Genomic DNA, 17,048 nt, shown 5'->3' with positions numbered 1-17,048 from the left:
AGTGTTGAACAAAAACAAGCACATCTCTATTAACATTTCATTCATGTCTCAATAGGTTGAACAAAGTTTATGATAAGCACCAAGACAGAAATTTTCCAACAACAAGGATAAAACAAAAATTATAAGGATACCAGAAATGAAGGTGGTCCTAATCGGTCCAAAGGCAAGACAAGAGGACGGAGGAGTGATCCAGGAGAATGGTGAGTGGATGATGTGGAGAATGTAGCTGACATGGACTTCTGATCAGTAAATACTAAATACTTTATTAATATTTGACGATTTTTTTGAAGTTGGTCGTTTTGAAAATTTTGATTGATGGGTACAGTATACTTTAGCTCAATTGCGTTTACTCTTAACCGTAAAAATATAAAAAGTTTACATGCATTTGGGTGAGTTATCCATCAAAAAGCCCTCCAATGTATATAATTACCTGAGTTCAAATTTTACTTGAGTGTGATTTTACTATTTTTAACATTCTACATCCTCAGTTCTTCAGCATTTTAAGTATCCAATATAAACATTTTTTTACATCCATTCAATTATATAAACATGGGCAAGTTAGCTCAGCTAGCCTGTACTCAGCATCCTTTACAGTTCCCGAATTGATCATTGTCTCTATTGTATCAAACTACACAGGGACGGATTTTAGGGGGGAATGGGGTGGCCATGGTCCCCTCAAAACCTCCCCACGAGCTTACATTGTTCCAATTATATATATATATATAGGGAGTTGCTCAAATGAGAACCGTGAGATATGAGAACTATCTCAGCCCTCTATTTTAAATTTTTTATAAATTTCTTTTAATCCCCACCACACAATTATTGTTCCAACCCAAAAATTTCTTTATCAGTCCCTCTCATCAGTCCCTCTCATCAACACAACCCCAACCTGTGCTCTCTCTCTCCACCTCCACCACCCGATGCCGTCGCCGCTCCATCACTCATTTTCGGACTTTCATCTCTCTCTCTCTCTCTCTCTCTCTCTCTCTCTCTCCTTCCCCCTTCCCTCTATCTCTCCCCATCTTCATCCCCTACCTCCAGCACCATCCTCATCGCCGCCGACGTCTTTCACTTGAAAATTAACGACTACAAAGATATACATAGCTTCCGATTTATATTTACAAAATTGCATTTTCTTTGTTGTGTATTAGTCTTTTTAATTTAATTGTGGTGATTTTGGCTTGTATTTGGCGATTCTTATGTAATTGGTGGTTTGTATATATGCTCGGTGTAGTGATATTGTGATGATTTTGTTTTTAAATGTGGTGTTCTTTAATTAAATTTGGTGGTTTTGGTAATGATATTGGTGATTGGAGTTAATGATGGAGTTAGTGGCCGGATCTGGTGGGTAGAGGAAGTGATCAATTGTGGTGATTTTTTTCTGCGACGGTGATTTTCTGTTTACCGGTGGTCAGATAGAGTGATTTCAGCTATTATGGTGGTGATTTCTTATTGTGGTGATTTTTCATTCTCTGGTGGTAAGTGATATTATATTTGACGGTGATGATTATTGGTGGTCGCCGGAAATGTTGGTCGCCTGAAATGGAGGTCGGCGGTGGTTGGAGGCGGCAGGTGGTGGAATTAGAAAGAATAGGGTGATAAAATATTTAAATATTAAAAAATTAATGTGTGGTAAAGTATTAAATAATGTATAAGAATCAGTCGTTATGATTGAATCTCATATCTCACAATAAAACAGGTTCTCAGTGGAGTAAGATCCTATATATATAAGCATAAAATGTGTATATTAATAATACTTTTTTTAGTTTTTGAGTTATTTATAATTTAATTTAGGGACTACAAATATTACTAACTATTGGAGTACAATGTTGCCAAGTTAATATGAAATATAGTGAAAATAAAATATTAATATCCATGATGATTTGACAAGGTTAACAACTATTTTGGCAATCCATTGTTGGAGATGCTCCAAGATTTGTGAATTTATATGGGGATCATCAATTTATGGGAGGACGAAATACACTATCTAATCAATTTTTATACATAATTTGGAACATTGTAAGCTCATGAAGAGGTTTTGAGGGGACTATGGCCACCCATGCCCACCTTAAATCCGTCCATGTGTAACTTGATACAATAGAGAAAACAATCAATCCAGAAACTCTGAAGGATGCGGATTACAAATTAGCTGTAGCCTAGCTAACTTGCTCATGTTTGTATAATTGATTGAATGAATGTAAAATGTTGTATTGCATACTTAAAAAATAGAAGAGCGGAGGATGTAAAGTGTTCAAGAAACGCCGGTTGTGATATGTAGTTAACCAGTCAAATACAATAAAGTAAAATTATACATTCAAGTGCTTCTCGATGATAACTCACATAGTGACGAACTTATGCACGCACGATGCTTAACTGTAAAAAACTCTTTATGAACTTATGTAAACTTATTAGTTTTTTATACTAAGGAATTTTCACATGATAACTAGCATTGAGCTAAATCATTACGCCCTTTTTATATGACGCTTTAACTTTTACACACATTTCAATGTTCTTTAACTAGGCAGATAAAGTTTATTTGCACAATTTTCTTTCTGTGAATAAAAATAGATAAGTATTTTAATTCACAAAAACAATTTAAAAAATTATATTTCTAAATAAGCGGATTGAAATATGTGCAAAAATTAAAGCGTTATATAAAAAAATAGAGGTTGTATTACAACAAAATTTTGAGTAGAACTACCAACTTAAAAAAGTATTAACTGAAATGAATTAAGTAAAACTTTTACATTGGTTAAATCATTGGTGTCGCTAAAATCTTAACGTAAAAATGACGTATTGAAATAGAGTTTAGCAATGAATTCATTACTCAATTTTGTTTCATCTTCAATTAGAGGTCAACAACTAATTTTATTGTTTTAATTATTTAGATATTAAATTAATTTAATTAAAAATTGAACATGCTCATTAATTTGTATGGTTATAAAAATATCATATTTTTAATTTAATTTTATTTAATCCAAGTTTAATACAAAAACTCCCGAATCAACTCCAAATCTAACTATGACTCCAACTCGGTCTGAAAATGCCGAACGATAAGGCCTAGTCACAATGAACCAAGGCCTACATATGTTTTTGGGATTTTAGGTATTTCCGATTATTACATGTCTCACTTGAATTTAGGTTTAGGTATAGCCTTGGCTTACCCTCTTATCCACCAAGGACGATAATCCATCGCATTACATGATAATTGATCCACCAGACTACAAGGTAAGTGATTCCAAGCATACAACTTTAAATTGGAGAATTACCTCCAAAGTTTCTCAATGAGGATAACCCATTGAATACAGAAACAAAGCTCTCAATTAGAATAACCCATTTAATAATTAAAAGCTATATCAATAAAAAATAATCTTAAAAGAGAACAAATATATACCAAAAAACTTATATATCAGCATTCAACCAACATATTTCTATATCTACATCTACATCAACATCAAAAACTATCTACTTACAATTACATTCCTAACCTATCTAACTCACTAAAGCCGCATTCCCCAAGCAATTCTCCCCAGATGGATATGCTGCGAAACCATAAATAGTATCAGCTGAAGCAAAGTTGGTAGCATCACATAAAACTTCCACAAAAGCTCTAGCTTCGTCAATGACTTCATAGATCTTACCTTTGTGTTCCCTAGTCGCACAACAATATGAGTTAATAATCAGTCTAAAAGCAATACAACCGAATATTTAGCACAAAGCTGAAATTAAAAAGTTATCTCTAGCCGCTATTGCTTTAAAACTTTTACAGTTGAATAAATTCTCTCTCATAATTTGCTCAACAGCTCGGATAATGACTAAAGTAGGGTGTCCTAGACCTTGATTAGGAACCATTGCTCTCAGCTCAACTAAATCAATAATTCGAAATAGGGTAATTCAAAGAGCTGTCAAGATAAGAAAAAAACCACTGATTAAGGCTTGGTTGTCGCTGCTAGAGTGAGAAGAAGAGAATCTATCTAAAACAACTTTACCAAATTAGCTAGGGTCGTGTCACATCAGAATATGTTTGTAGAGCCTTTCATATCAATTACAAAAATATATAAATAATAGTGTAGCGAAGCAATATATGAAACTTACCTTATTATGAACACTAAAAAATCCGGTAATTTGGAATTTGGCTCCTAACAAATAATCAATAACACTTCTGATAGTCCTGCTAGAGTAGAAAGGGGTATCACCAGTAGCCGATTCAGGAATTTATCAAACATACAATTTGTTGTGAAAAACCCCATCCGAACAAAAGTCATTCCAATGATGCTTCCTGCTGTAGCAGCTATAAGTAAGAAATTTGGTGACACTCTTGACCAGAAAAAATACACTTATAAGCTTAAATTTGGACAAAAAAAATGATTAGAGCAGCTCCTAATTTATTCTACATCATCTGGATTCAAAGAGATGCAAAAAAGAGTAACCGTGAGAAAGATGAATTAAATATGTACATATCCACACACATGAGATAAGAAATCAGACCAGCCAAGCATGAAATAATTTCTAACAGTAACCACCTACTCACCTCTTCCAGTATAATACGATCCCATTTCTTACCCTTCTTCTGTTTCGACTGCTTATTAGTTCTAACAGCATTTGGACCGCCAAAATATTTCAGGTGAATAGATATCTTATGTTCATAAAATAATAACTTTCCACACCAAATGCATTTATATTTAGCTGGCATAACATTTTTCCTGTACTCAGCTTCAACAATAGAATATGTAGTAATAACAAAATCATAATCTGAGAATTCATGAAGGGTTTTGCCTCTGTTGCCTCCATGACACACTAGCACCTTGTTGCTACCTCTTAAGTTAAATCGATCAATCTCATTTACCCATTAAATCACAACAACAAGAGGACATATCACAAGGGTAGCTTTAACTTCTGGCAACCCTGATCAAAATTTACAAGTATGTCTGCCATAATGGAATCCCCAAACAACAGGTATCCGAAGATCCCAATGGTAAAGTAGATTCCTGAACAAAGTACTAGAGAAATTCGAACAACTGAGGTCATATCAGATGCTTCCCTAAGCGCCCCTCTAATAATATGAACTGAAATTAAAAACATTTTCGTAAGTAATTTCCTCAGAAAATTAGTGTCATTTAAGAGTACTTGTTTCTATTAGTTGTAACTAACCATTGAAGTGAAAAGTGAATGCAGTGACGGTGACTGGAGATGAAACGAAGAGGTTAAAGAAGGAGGCTCGATTGTCCAACTGAGGTATGAGCTTTGGTGTATTTGTTTTGCCTTCTAAGAGTGCTGAGATTGCCATTCCTGAGCATATCCCCACAAACACCAATGCTAACAGAACTGATACTGCTGAACTAAACCTTAATGATTCTTTAAAACAAAAAACAAAGAACACGGATACAGGGATCACTAAACTGGAACATAGCTAATGTATGTACGAGAGAGGTCTACATTGATTATTTGTACTGACCTACTCGACGGAACAAAACTAGTGGTAGTGAAATGAATATTAGAGTGAACAAAAGAGCGAAAGCTCGAGTGTTCCCCCAGTGGATGCCAAACCATTCTTGCAGTACTCCCAAGTGAACTGGTCTGTCCGGCTGGTTTCCTGATAATACATCCCCTGTAAACAACACATTAAAATGTTATTAGACATTTATACACACACTCAGGTGCCATAAATAGGTAATGTAAACTCTAATGAATGGTAGGAATTTCCAGATACATGATTCTTGATGAGTAAATAGACTCTGTGAATATAACACGTGCAAGGTTACCTTAAAGTAAGTTGATTCCTACAAAATGTTCAAACCCTTGCGCTGCCATTTTAGCACTTCTTCCCTGATAAGATGTCGAACCAACATATCGTCAGAACCATCCAATACCTGGACAAGCATTATTTCTCTTGTCCAGTCTTATATACATACTAATATGGGCATGCTCCGCAATCCAGACCAGCATCAATCAACTTTTTAGTTGTAACATTCTTATACATTTAATTAGTTGGAACATGCAAGATATCCTATGGCACTAATTAACCGCGACTAATAACATATAGCTTTGTAGTGATGCATTTAGAGCTCAGGAATGTAAAAGGCATCTGTCGATGTCATAACCGTTAAGTATTATCATGAACGGCCATGTACCTCTGGCATAAAAATTACAACATGATTTAGTGTCTGAGCATCAAATTTCGAACTGTTTAACTTTTATAGACCCAACACCTACAAGATGCATGAAGCAATGCAGTTAATCTTAAGTGTATATTATCTTTCAGTGAACGTTCTACATAAATAAATCTATAAATTAAACTCTAACTTACAGATCGAGCAAAATCAATAACAGAAATCTGCATTCCTAAGAAGATCCCAAGATATGGAACATAATTAGCAGCCAGTATCATTCCTTTAATCCCATGATCCCCAAATTCAGCAGGAACCAACACACGTGCTGCACTCTGAAGACATGGATAAAATAACAGTTCAAATCATTAAGAAAATATAATATTTGGGACCCTGCACAGCCACCGAAAAACACAGCATCCCCCCACTAATGTTAGAACATCAATGTAATCTTCAGCTATAAGCTACACAAATAAAATCATTTATGCAAGTACGAAATGACAACAGTAAATTCTAATTTGAATAGGCTTTCCTCCAAAAATTCCGATTCAACATGAAATTCTAAAAAATTAATATCAATACAACACCTGTCTAGCAGTAACAATAACAAGGCCACCAGTATAGCTTATAAAGATCTGTAAACCCAACTTCTTTCAAGATTAACAATACATACACCAACTTTTAATTGAGTAGATTAGAAGTTAATCTTACCTAATCAAGCAAACCCAATTTCTTTTAACACTAACAAAGCTCCAAAGACCTGTAAACAAAACTTTATTAAAATAAAAACATAAAATTTGAAAATAAATTCGAAATAAACTTACTTTTCTCACATAAATTGAGTACACCCAACTTCTTTCAAGATTATTTAGCACCAATCGAGCTCGATTTAGGAATTAATCCAGTTTAATTAAAGGTTAGTACAAATAGGGGTATAATTAGGTTTAGAGAGAGTGATTGAGAAGAGAGGCAGTGAGAGATGAGGGAGAAGAGAGACTGAGAGAAGAGAGATGAGACAGTGAGAGAGAAGAGAGAAAAGAGAAAAGAGAATGAGAGAGAGAGGGGAGGTCCGGAAAAAATGAGAATAAAATTTTTGGTTAAGCGGGGAATTTTTTGGTGTATTAATGGGGGAAAGAAACAAGCGGACCTTTTTTTTTTAAACGATTATAAACATCGGTTAGTTAAGATACCGATGTCTGACAATACCTTTAACATCGGTTTTGAAGCGACCGATGTTAAAACTGCTTTTAACATCGGTAAAATTTCTAACCGATGTTAAAAGGGTGATGTCGTAGGCACTATTTCTAGTAGTGGTGGGTCCCTACTAACGTGGAGGGCTAAATTTTAAAATTAGGAAAGTTATTGTGTGAAGTAGTAAAATGTTAGTGTTAAAAATAAAGAAAGCTTAATACAAATTTTAAAAGTTATTTTCTAGTTTTCATTTTAAGGATTATTTCTATTTGAAAAAATGCATATATATATATATGAGTCACCACATTTTTGTTGTAGACCACGGAGAGCACCTATGTTCTGCAATCAAAACCCTATAAAATATATTATTTTCTGAAGTATGTTTATGAATATCACTAATTTATTAAAATTATTGAATATCATTTAAGTTTAATAAGTATAATGTGTATATTCTGTAATCTAAACAATTTTTTTTGCAAACTAAACATGTTTCGTAGGATAAAACATTTTGTAATGTTCTACATGCAAGTACATGTATGATATTCAATATTTTGAATAAAATAATGATCTTTGTAGAACATAATTAGTAAAATATTACATTTTATAATGTTTATGCAAGATTTTAGTTGCAAAAAATAAGTGGTCTCCGTGGTCTCCAAGAAAAACATGGTCTTTATAGAATTTTACTCATATAATACATACATATACATTGTAGGAATTTCAAAAGAAATCGCTGCTTAGTGAGAGAACTAGAGAGTTCTACTGATTACGGTTGATTTGATTTTGATCTTGTGGTTCGGATTTTGTGTAAACATATCTTTATTTTGATTGTTTAGAGTAGCAGGGTAGTATTTTGAATATTTTTAGATCTTAAAAATCACCTCGAAGAATTTCAAAATAAAATAAAATATTTATTTTGATATATCTATACTATTATATAAAGATGAAATATTAAAAATTTTGTAGGTAGTCGTTTACTAATGATTAATACGTAACAATGTGTACTAAACATACAACACTAGAATGACATGAAATAGTTGAAAACCATGCGATAGACTACTGTGTTACAAAATATTTTAAACAAGACTAGAGGAGTCCAGTCCATCTCAATGGCAGTTCTTCAAATTTTGGATGCATAGATATCATCCTCCGTCTGTCCATCCCCATGCGGGGTCTTTTCTGGATAAGTTCTCCTCATTTTCCAATTTCACTTCTAATTCTACACATTACTTTTTTACTAGACTTGTAGATGGATATTTACAAATACATTGGAGAGGCTAGAAGATTATTTTTGGGTGTCTGCTTCTTAGTAGTAAATAGAAATATATATGCTTAAAGAGCCTCAACAATAGGACATTCTCGTTAACAGAGTACCTTGATGATCAATCTACACCCATGCTCTTGACGAACATGAAATACCAATAACATCTTCATAAACGAACAACAAAATACTTTAATAGATCTACACACCTAATTCTAACATAATAGAACACATTAATAAATTTACACCCATGAGTGAACAACTTAACATGAGAGGAACACAATAGTTGTTAGAAATTTAGGATAAAAAACAAGTCTTGTCGATACTCTTTCAAACTAAATAAGGCAAATCTAAAATCATTATTCTTTACCTTTGACCATTTTTTTCTTCACCAAGAGACAACTTCACCTCTCAAATATATGTGATTTGAACCTAACAATTGAACATGAAATCTTATGTTCTGTAGACTTTTCTTTAAATCATGATTCCACAAAGTTCCTGCAAGTTTATAGAATTGTAGTTATCATCCTTACAATTTAAAAGAATATTAGAAAGTTTGGAAAAAGCAAAAGAACGTCGTATATTAATATGAGTACTATGTAGAATACCTATGTTCTTGATCTTTCATTGAAGATAGTGATATAACTCTAGGATATTCAATACTCCTGAATATAATCTAAGTAAAAGAAGTCTAATGTCTTAGAGAATCGAATTTGGTAAATTTCATATATTAGACCATTTTACATGTTACACCGAACTATACTTTTTTTTGTAATGTTATATACACTCCGTCCATTTTAGTCTTGTTGTCCATTTCTACTATTTTTTTCTTATCCCAAATGATTTGTCCGATCCAATAATTATGATAAATAGAGCGTGAATATCATTGTCTCAATTTTATATTAGCACAATTATCACCCTTTTTTGTTTGATTGAATAAAATATGAATTCTGATTAATGAAAAGGAAAAACTGGATGAAGGGAGTTCTTCTCATTACTCATCGTAATTTTTTTAATATGTATATTAATATACCGTGTTTAAGTTAATGTCAAAAAATTAGTTACAAGGTTGTTATCCAAAAAAGAGTAGAAAGTAAATATTACATTTTCTAAATTTCTTCATGCCTTTCAAGTTGGTTAAATATATTGTACTAAATAGCTTGTAAAAATACTAGTTACGAATATAACATTATTTCACATTTAACTAGATAAAATTATATAAATTAATTACAAAATTGTAAATATGATATAGAGGGTTGGAATAGTAATTTTATTGAACACTTTAGGGAAATATGATTTTCCTCTTGCCTTTATATACACACAAAATGTATTTCCTTCTCAAAATAATATTACTCATATCATATACAGTGAAATACTTAGCCGCCCACAAGTGAGAGAAACACTGAGAGAGCACACATTTGTATAATCGTTCTTGTTCCATATCGTTGGACAATTCACGGTCAATCGTTCTTGTTGTAGATTGTTGGACGATTCTCAACCAATTGCTTGGATATAGAAAGAAACATAAATTGTGCAAGTGGAATATGTTCAGATCTGTAGATCTTTCGGTATCTACTTCAATCAACTCGTAAGATTCCGAGCCTCTGAATTAACAATTTTTTCATGAATCCTTGAAGTTAAGATTTTAGGTTTTTTAATATTTTGTTTGTGTTTATATGCTCAAATCCCACATCTTCCTCATCAAACCATTTTTCATCATTCATCGGTACCTTAATTGGACATAGCAAGAGAGAAAAATTGTGCGAGTGGATTGTATTGGGATTCATGCATCTTTCATTTCCCACTCTAATCAATTATTAAGATTAATATGAGCGTTTGAATTAAGTATTTTTCATGAATTTTAGTATTTTTGTGTTAATTTTTTTTCGATTATGTTTATGTGCTGAAAGTCGCTCCCACGTCCTCGTGTGACCACTTTGCATCATCCATCCATCCTTTATCTATATCTACCCTGTGCATCATCCATCCATCCTTTATCTATATCTACTCTTACTTTACATCATCCATCGCATATCTATATCTACCCTTACATCCATCCCTTATCTATATCTAGCCTTGACACTTTACACATCATCCATCCTTCCGATCTATGTCTCTTTCCAAATAAATTTTAAAAAATTTAAATCACGGTTCTAATACTCTAACTATTTTTGAACTGTAACTCAATAAAATCATTGAACAATATAATCTCAAAATTTTAAAATATATTTGCTATCCTATCATTCCTATTATACCAAAATTGAATTAATTGTTCTAGTAGTATACTATTTTTGAGTTATAACTCAATAAAATCATCAAAAACAGGAATAATACAATTAAAATTTTTCCTATATTGGTAAATTTTTCCAACTTTTCCCAATTATAACCAGTTATAATTATAAAATGCTAACCATCTTAATTTTAATATGAATCGACTTACCCCGTCATCTGAATCAATTTTTAATATATATATATATATGTGTGTGTGTATTTGTGCTCGGAAATGGGTCATTTTACAAAGTAATGAATGTATACTTTATTATGATTACATTTTAAATCATCTTGATTTTTTGTGTTCAGATTTTCTTAAACAAAAAAAAAATTATTTTATATTTAGTGTAACCATACCAGAAGAAGAACTTGATTCAAACCATGATTAAGTGTTACATGCTTATATGTACACATCTATGTTTATTTATTATATTACAGTAAATCAAATTACATTAAGTTCGATTTTAGATTTTTTTATTAAGATATAGCCTAAAATTGTTAACATGAATTTTTTTCCTTAAGAAAAAAATTGATCCATATACAAGGTTTAACAGAAGTCATGAATCATTTTCATTTTTTAATTTTAAAATATTCAATATTTATATTACAGGAAACAATGAAGAAAGTGCTCCCAAAAGAAGTGAGGTCTACATTTATTAGGAGGTAAAATTTTAATTTTTTATTTGAATTAAAATTATTTATAAAAAGGTCAGCATTGTATATGAACTTCCATCACATCTATTAGTTAGCTACCTACCTATAATTTAATGTGTAAAATGTCCTCTAATGCATCCATACAACAAATTTGCAGTCTACAAGTAAGGCTACACACTATTCATATTTTTAATCCAAGTAGTTATCAAATAATTATATACTAAAAATACAAATCACATAGCACAAATGAGGAAAGAAAATCTAAAATTTGTAATAAATTTCATACTTAGGATTTCTCACATAGATGTGATCAAACATCACTCTAAATTGCTTGTGTTTTTCAAAAAACCTTAATGTAAATTATAATATGTTGTCCAACATTTAGGCCGGGAATCGTGATATATTTTTTAGAGTGTAGTATTGTGTCAATTTAGTTGCTGGTTCACTTGATCATTATAAACAACAGTTTCCAGGAAAGATCAATTGCTTTATTCATGAGTCCTGTCTGTATAATGCTTTTTTTCTTTGTTGGTTGCAACTTTTGTCCTCCGTAACCCTTGGCTTCATAATTTTTTTCATCAAATTATGAAAATCATATCCTAACTTTGATCTTTTTCTTTCATAGATCCTCATGTAGATATTTCCAATAAAGTATAATTACGATAAAAGTTGGATCAGGATATAAACCGAGCCAGTGAATCTGTCATCTACATGACAGCCATTGATTTCACTTACCCAGCAAGATACGGCCCCGCTCTAATTGCCCTACTTGTAAAAAGTTGGAAAAATAAGTATCAATAAAGAGTATAGTTCCTCATATAAACATGGCTCAAACTTAGGGTCATCATTTGACGCTAGAAGGAGCTCTTAAATTTGACACTCCAACATGATAATTGAAGAAACAGATCCAAAGAAATGTGGGAACACGACAGAGATTTAAACTATTCAAAAATCAGAACATGTTGCTCCTGCAGAAAATGATAAAATATCGTCGACCCTTAAACCAAGACGGTTGTTTCCGGTGGAGGAAAACCCCCCACCTGAAGGATCTCAGGCGCAGAGACAACCAGTCAAACGTAAGAGGAAAATGATTAAGGATACTCACTCTCGTATTTTAACAGAAAAGGGGAAGCAGGTGCTCTCCAGTGATGCTAGGTTGCATTTACAAAAGTTGTAGTAGAAGAAACTCTTACGAGAACAAGAGATAGACGGTGTAGAAGGCTCAGATGAAGAGCTCAAGATGTTAGAAGCTGAAACTCAAAGACTAGAGGCGAAATTGGAAAAAATAAGAGAGATTCATCGTTTGCAGCAAGAGTTGAAATAAGCGTTGATTAAGGAAGGTGGTGATGAGGAACTTGATTATGTAAAGCTTTCAGAGGATGATGATGATTACTATTATGATGAAGATGAGGTTTCTACTGAGTCTATATATTCAAGACCCCGACATCCTAAGACAGTGTCTTCAGGGGGAACTTCGCAAGGGTCAGTGTCAACAGACTCAATCTTACAGGAGGAGTTCTTAGAAATATAGGAAGATATGGACCAGTTGCGAGATCTAGTTCGCACTCAATCGAGGTTCGAAGCTCCGGTGGAAAGCCCTCTCTCTCGAAGCATCGAGAAAGCAAAAATAGACAGGACTTTAAAAACTCTGGCACTTGATCAATTTGATGGATCCTCTGACCCATCGGGTTTCCATAACACCTTTGACGGTCAAATGGTGTTTTACGAACACTCAAAAGTCACCCGTTGCAAATTCTTCTCTACATGCTTATAAGGCACAACCCTACGTTGGTACAACAATCTCCCATCTAGGTCAATCGACTCTTGGACTATGTTGAAGATTAAATTTCAAACAAGATTTTCAAGCAACTTGAAAGGGGGCAAAATTACGGAATCTTTGATTATGATGAGACAACGGCCTAGCGAATCTCTGAGAAGCTATTTAGGTCGCTTTCGTCAAGCTATATCTGAGATAACAGACCTAGAGGAGCCTTTGGCGGTGAATTATTTAGCAGCAGGCATTGATGGAAACCGATATGGTATTTTACTAGAAGAACTCATAGAAAAACATCCTCAACACCTTCATGCAACATTCCAAATTGTTAAACACCGTATGACACTCGAAGAGGCAGTGGGTAGTATAAGATCTTTGAGAGGCTCTAGTTACAAATATGACAGGTCAAGAGCTCATAGTCCCCGGACTCCGAGATCGTGAGGATATAATTCCAAATACCCTCGACGTTCAGCAGCAAGAAGAGATAATAGAATGGAAGAATATCGAACCGCGAATAGGCCCGTGACAGAAAAGATAAAAAGTTTACCAAACTCACAGTTTACGACTATCATGAACATATTGGACACACTATAGAACAGTGCTACTAATTAAGCAATCACATTGAATCCAAAATTAGAAAAGGCCATTTCGTCCATTATATCTAAGGACAAGGCCAAACTCATCAGAGACAAGATGACATAATAGTCGACGTAATTTTCGGGGGTTACGCCGCCGGAGGCATGTCAAACAACTCTCGTAAGTCGTACGCTCGAGAAGTGTATAATGTTAATCCTCAGTGTCCCAAAAGAAACAAGCCTTCTCCATCTCTCGTCATATCCTTCTGGATTAGAGCTATGCCCTAAATATCATACGAGGCCATCAAGATGTGCTGGTTATCACCGCCAAAATCAGCACTAACATAGTAAAAAAGATCCTTGTCGATAACGGTAGTTCTGTCGACATCCTTTATCATCATGCTTTAGCGTGAATGGATACAGGAGATAGAAAGCTAGAAAATACCCATTCACCTCTTTATGGCTTCACAGGTAATGAGGTGAAAGTGGTCGGGATAATTGACCTGTCGGTGCTTTTCGGCACGATGCCTTGCCAAGTATGGAAGATAGCTAAGTTCCACGTAATAAGTGCAACCTCAAGTCACAATGCCATACTAGGGAGAACGACAATCTCGGTATTAGAAGCCATTACGTCGATCCCTCACTTAAAAATGAAATTCCCGACTGAGTTTGGAGTGGGAGAGATGTGTGGCGACCCAGCCGTGTCAAGACAATGCTACTTCACTACTGTTGTGCATAAGAAGCAAGATAATGACACTCAATCTATTAATGAAGTCATTTAGATAGATGCCGGTAGAATTTTCGACATTCCAAGGGATCCCTCGTTCTCACCTGTCGGTGAAACGATCGAGATTGCGATTGATGAAAATTCCCCCAGCAAATCGGTTAAAATTGGAAAAGATTTAAATCCTCAAATAAAAGATGAATTAACGAGGTTGCTTCGGGAGTTCTCGGACATATTTGCATGGCCACCATCTGACATGTCTGGAATTCCAACTGACGTTGCAAGACACTCTCTGCATGTCGACCGTCAAAAGAATCCTGTCAGACAAAAGAGGCGGACTTTCTCAGATGAAAAGCGTCGAGCTATCGACGAAGAGCTTGATCGACTTTTAGAGGCTCGATTTATCGAACCGGTGAAATTTCCTACATGAATTGCTAATGCTATCCTGGTTAAGAAAACTAATGGAAAATGGAGAATGTGTGTTGATTACTCTGACCTCAACAGAGCATGCCCTAAGGATTATTATCCTTTGCCAAATATAGATCAACTTATCAACGCAATGGCGGGTCATGAAATGCTATCTTTCATGGACGCTTTCTCAGGCTATAATCAAATCAGGATGGATGATCAAGATTGGGAACAAACGGCATTTATCACACATCGAGGTATCTTCGCATATCGAAACATGCTTTTTGGGTTGATCAATGCCGGTGCGACATTTCAGCGTATGATGGATGAAATATTTAAAAATCAGTTGGGTCGAAACCTCGAGGTGTATGTCGACGATATGATAACAAAGTCAAAATTTTCAAGCGGTCATACCCTAGACCTTCGAGAAACCTTTGAGAATGTTCGTCGTAATAATGTGATTAAATCCGTTAAAATGTTCTTTTGATCTAAAATCTGGAAAATTGTTGGGATTTCTTTTCTCCCAATGAGGGATTGAGGCTGACCCCTCCCAAATAATAGCTATATTTGAAATGAAGGACCCTTCGACCATAAAAGAGGTTCAACGCCTCACTAGATGGATAGCAGCCCTTCGTCGTTTCATACCACAAGCCTCTAAAAAATGCTGTCCTTTTTTTCAAGGTTATCAAAGAGGCTTAAAAGAACAATAAGTTGATGTGGGATGATCAATGTAAAGAAAGCTTTGAAGTATTGAAAACTTTCCTGACAAGCCCACCAATTTTAGCAAGAGCATTGTCTCGTGAAGCTTTGGAAGTGTACATCTCAGCCTCTAATGGGTCGGTAGCCTCCGTTCTAGTCAAAGACGTCGAGGGACGTGAAGCCCCAGTTTACTATGTTAGCCATACTCTGAAAGATGCAGAAACTCGCTACCCACATGTGGAGAAACTAGTTTATGCTCTCGCCATAACAAGCAGGAATCTCCGTCACTGCTTTCAAGGGCGTCCTATAAAAGTCATGACTAATCAACCCCTGAAGCGCATCTTGCACAGACCGGATATGACAGGGCGTCTAGCTGCTTGGACGGTCAAACTTAGCCAATTTCACATCAAGTACCTATCCCATAGTGCAATAAAATCCCAAATCCTATCAGTCTTTGTTGTAGAATGCAATTTTGACACATCTACAACTGAAAAAACGCTGTTCCCACAGAAGGCCTGTACTCTTTATGTCGACGGATCCTCAACAACATCATCAGGGGGTGCAGGTGTGATCTTGATCAGTCCAGAGGGCTTCAAAATATAACAAACTTTGAAATTCTCATTCCCGGTAACAACGATGTAGCCGAATACGAAGCATTGTTAACAGGAATACGCCTAGCAATTGAGCTGGAAGTGAAAGTTTTAGAAATATTTGGTGATTCCCAGCTTGTTACCAAACAACTGTAAGGCGAGTTTAAGGCACATGATGTTCGAATATCGACATATTTGAATCTAGTCATGTCCTTGCTGGGGAAAGTTTCGTCATGGACAATCAAGAACATTTGCAGGGAAGACAACCAATGGGCTGACGCCTTGTCTAAATTAGCATCATCCGTCGCTGCAACATCAGAGGGAATTTATGTCGAAGAAAGAAATGCTTCCTTTATTGATATGGATACTCCATCCGTCGACATGCTGAAGGTTAATGAAATCTCCTCTATTGCAGATTGGCGTCAACCTATTTTGAAGTACATCTTGCAGAACAAATTACCACAAGATAAGGGTGAAGCCAGAGCCATTTCATACATGGCAAGAAACTATTATGTGCTAGAAAACAAATTATATCGACGAGGGCTCGTGGAGCCACTACTCCGATGCTTGGGACCAGAAGAGTCTCACACCTCGATAATCGAAGTCCATACAGGAATTTGCGGGGATCATTTGGGTGGAAAGAATTTAGCCCTTAAAATAATGAGGTAAGGTTTGTTTTGGCCCACAATGCGAAGTGACTGTGAAGATTTCTTGCGAAAATGTAAATCATGTCAAATATATGGAGCGGTATCTCATCAGCCCTCGGTGGAAATGATCCAGGTTGTCAACCCATA

The 17,048-nt window shown here is 34.7% G+C and overlaps 1 protein-coding gene and 1 long non-coding RNA gene across 4 annotated transcripts; one reads left to right on the top strand and one right to left on the bottom strand.

Moving 5' to 3' along the window:
• Positions 1-3,413: 3,413 nt before the first annotated feature.
• On the bottom strand, positions 3,414-7,166 carry LOC141702063 (uncharacterized). Of its 3 annotated transcripts, XR_012566996.1 has the most exons (7): positions 6,819-7,166; positions 6,308-6,442; positions 6,132-6,209; positions 5,763-5,826; positions 5,456-5,608; positions 4,096-4,279; positions 3,414-3,652 (listed from the first exon to the last, which is right to left on the bottom strand). It is a non-coding gene; the product is annotated as an uncharacterized LOC141702063 (long non-coding RNA). The 3 variants fall into 3 exon arrangements; XR_012566995.1 differs by lacking the exons at positions 3,414-3,652; positions 4,096-4,279 and adding an exon at positions 5,182-5,355; XR_012566997.1 differs by lacking the exons at positions 3,414-3,652; positions 4,096-4,279 and adding an exon at positions 5,184-5,331 and having other exon boundaries at positions 5,460-5,608.
• Positions 7,167-15,679: 8,513 nt separating this feature from the next.
• Positions 15,680-16,923, top strand: LOC141702065 (uncharacterized). The gene is made up of 3 exons (XM_074505766.1): positions 15,680-16,229; positions 16,307-16,406; positions 16,512-16,923. Exons 1-3 carry the CDS (start codon positions 15,680-15,682, stop codon positions 16,921-16,923), a joined length of 1,062 nt encoding a protein of 353 aa, XP_074361867.1.
• The last annotated feature ends 125 nt before the right edge of the window (positions 16,924-17,048 follow it).

The sequence above is a fragment of the Apium graveolens genome, unplaced genomic scaffold (assembly GCF_009905375.1).
Source record: "Apium graveolens cultivar Ventura unplaced genomic scaffold, ASM990537v1 ctg4599, whole genome shotgun sequence".
NCBI classification, from domain to species: Eukaryota; Viridiplantae; Streptophyta; class Magnoliopsida; order Apiales; family Apiaceae; genus Apium; species Apium graveolens.
The sequence above is the reverse complement of the archived record's forward strand: the minus strand, read 5'-3'. Positions and strand labels throughout refer to the sequence as shown.

Coding starts and splice junctions, on each gene's coding strand:
- LOC141702065 (XM_074505766.1), top strand. CDS start 15,680: ATGTGGGATGATCAATGTAAAGAAAGCTTTGAAGTATTGAAAACTTTC. Junction 16,230..16,306: donor AACATCATCAGGGGGTGCAG/GTGTGATCTTGA, acceptor ACAACGATGTAG/CCGAATACGAAGCATTGTTA. Junction 16,407..16,511: donor CAGCTTGTTACCAAACAACT/GTAAGGCGAGTT, acceptor GAACATTTGCAG/GGAAGACAACCAATGGGCTG.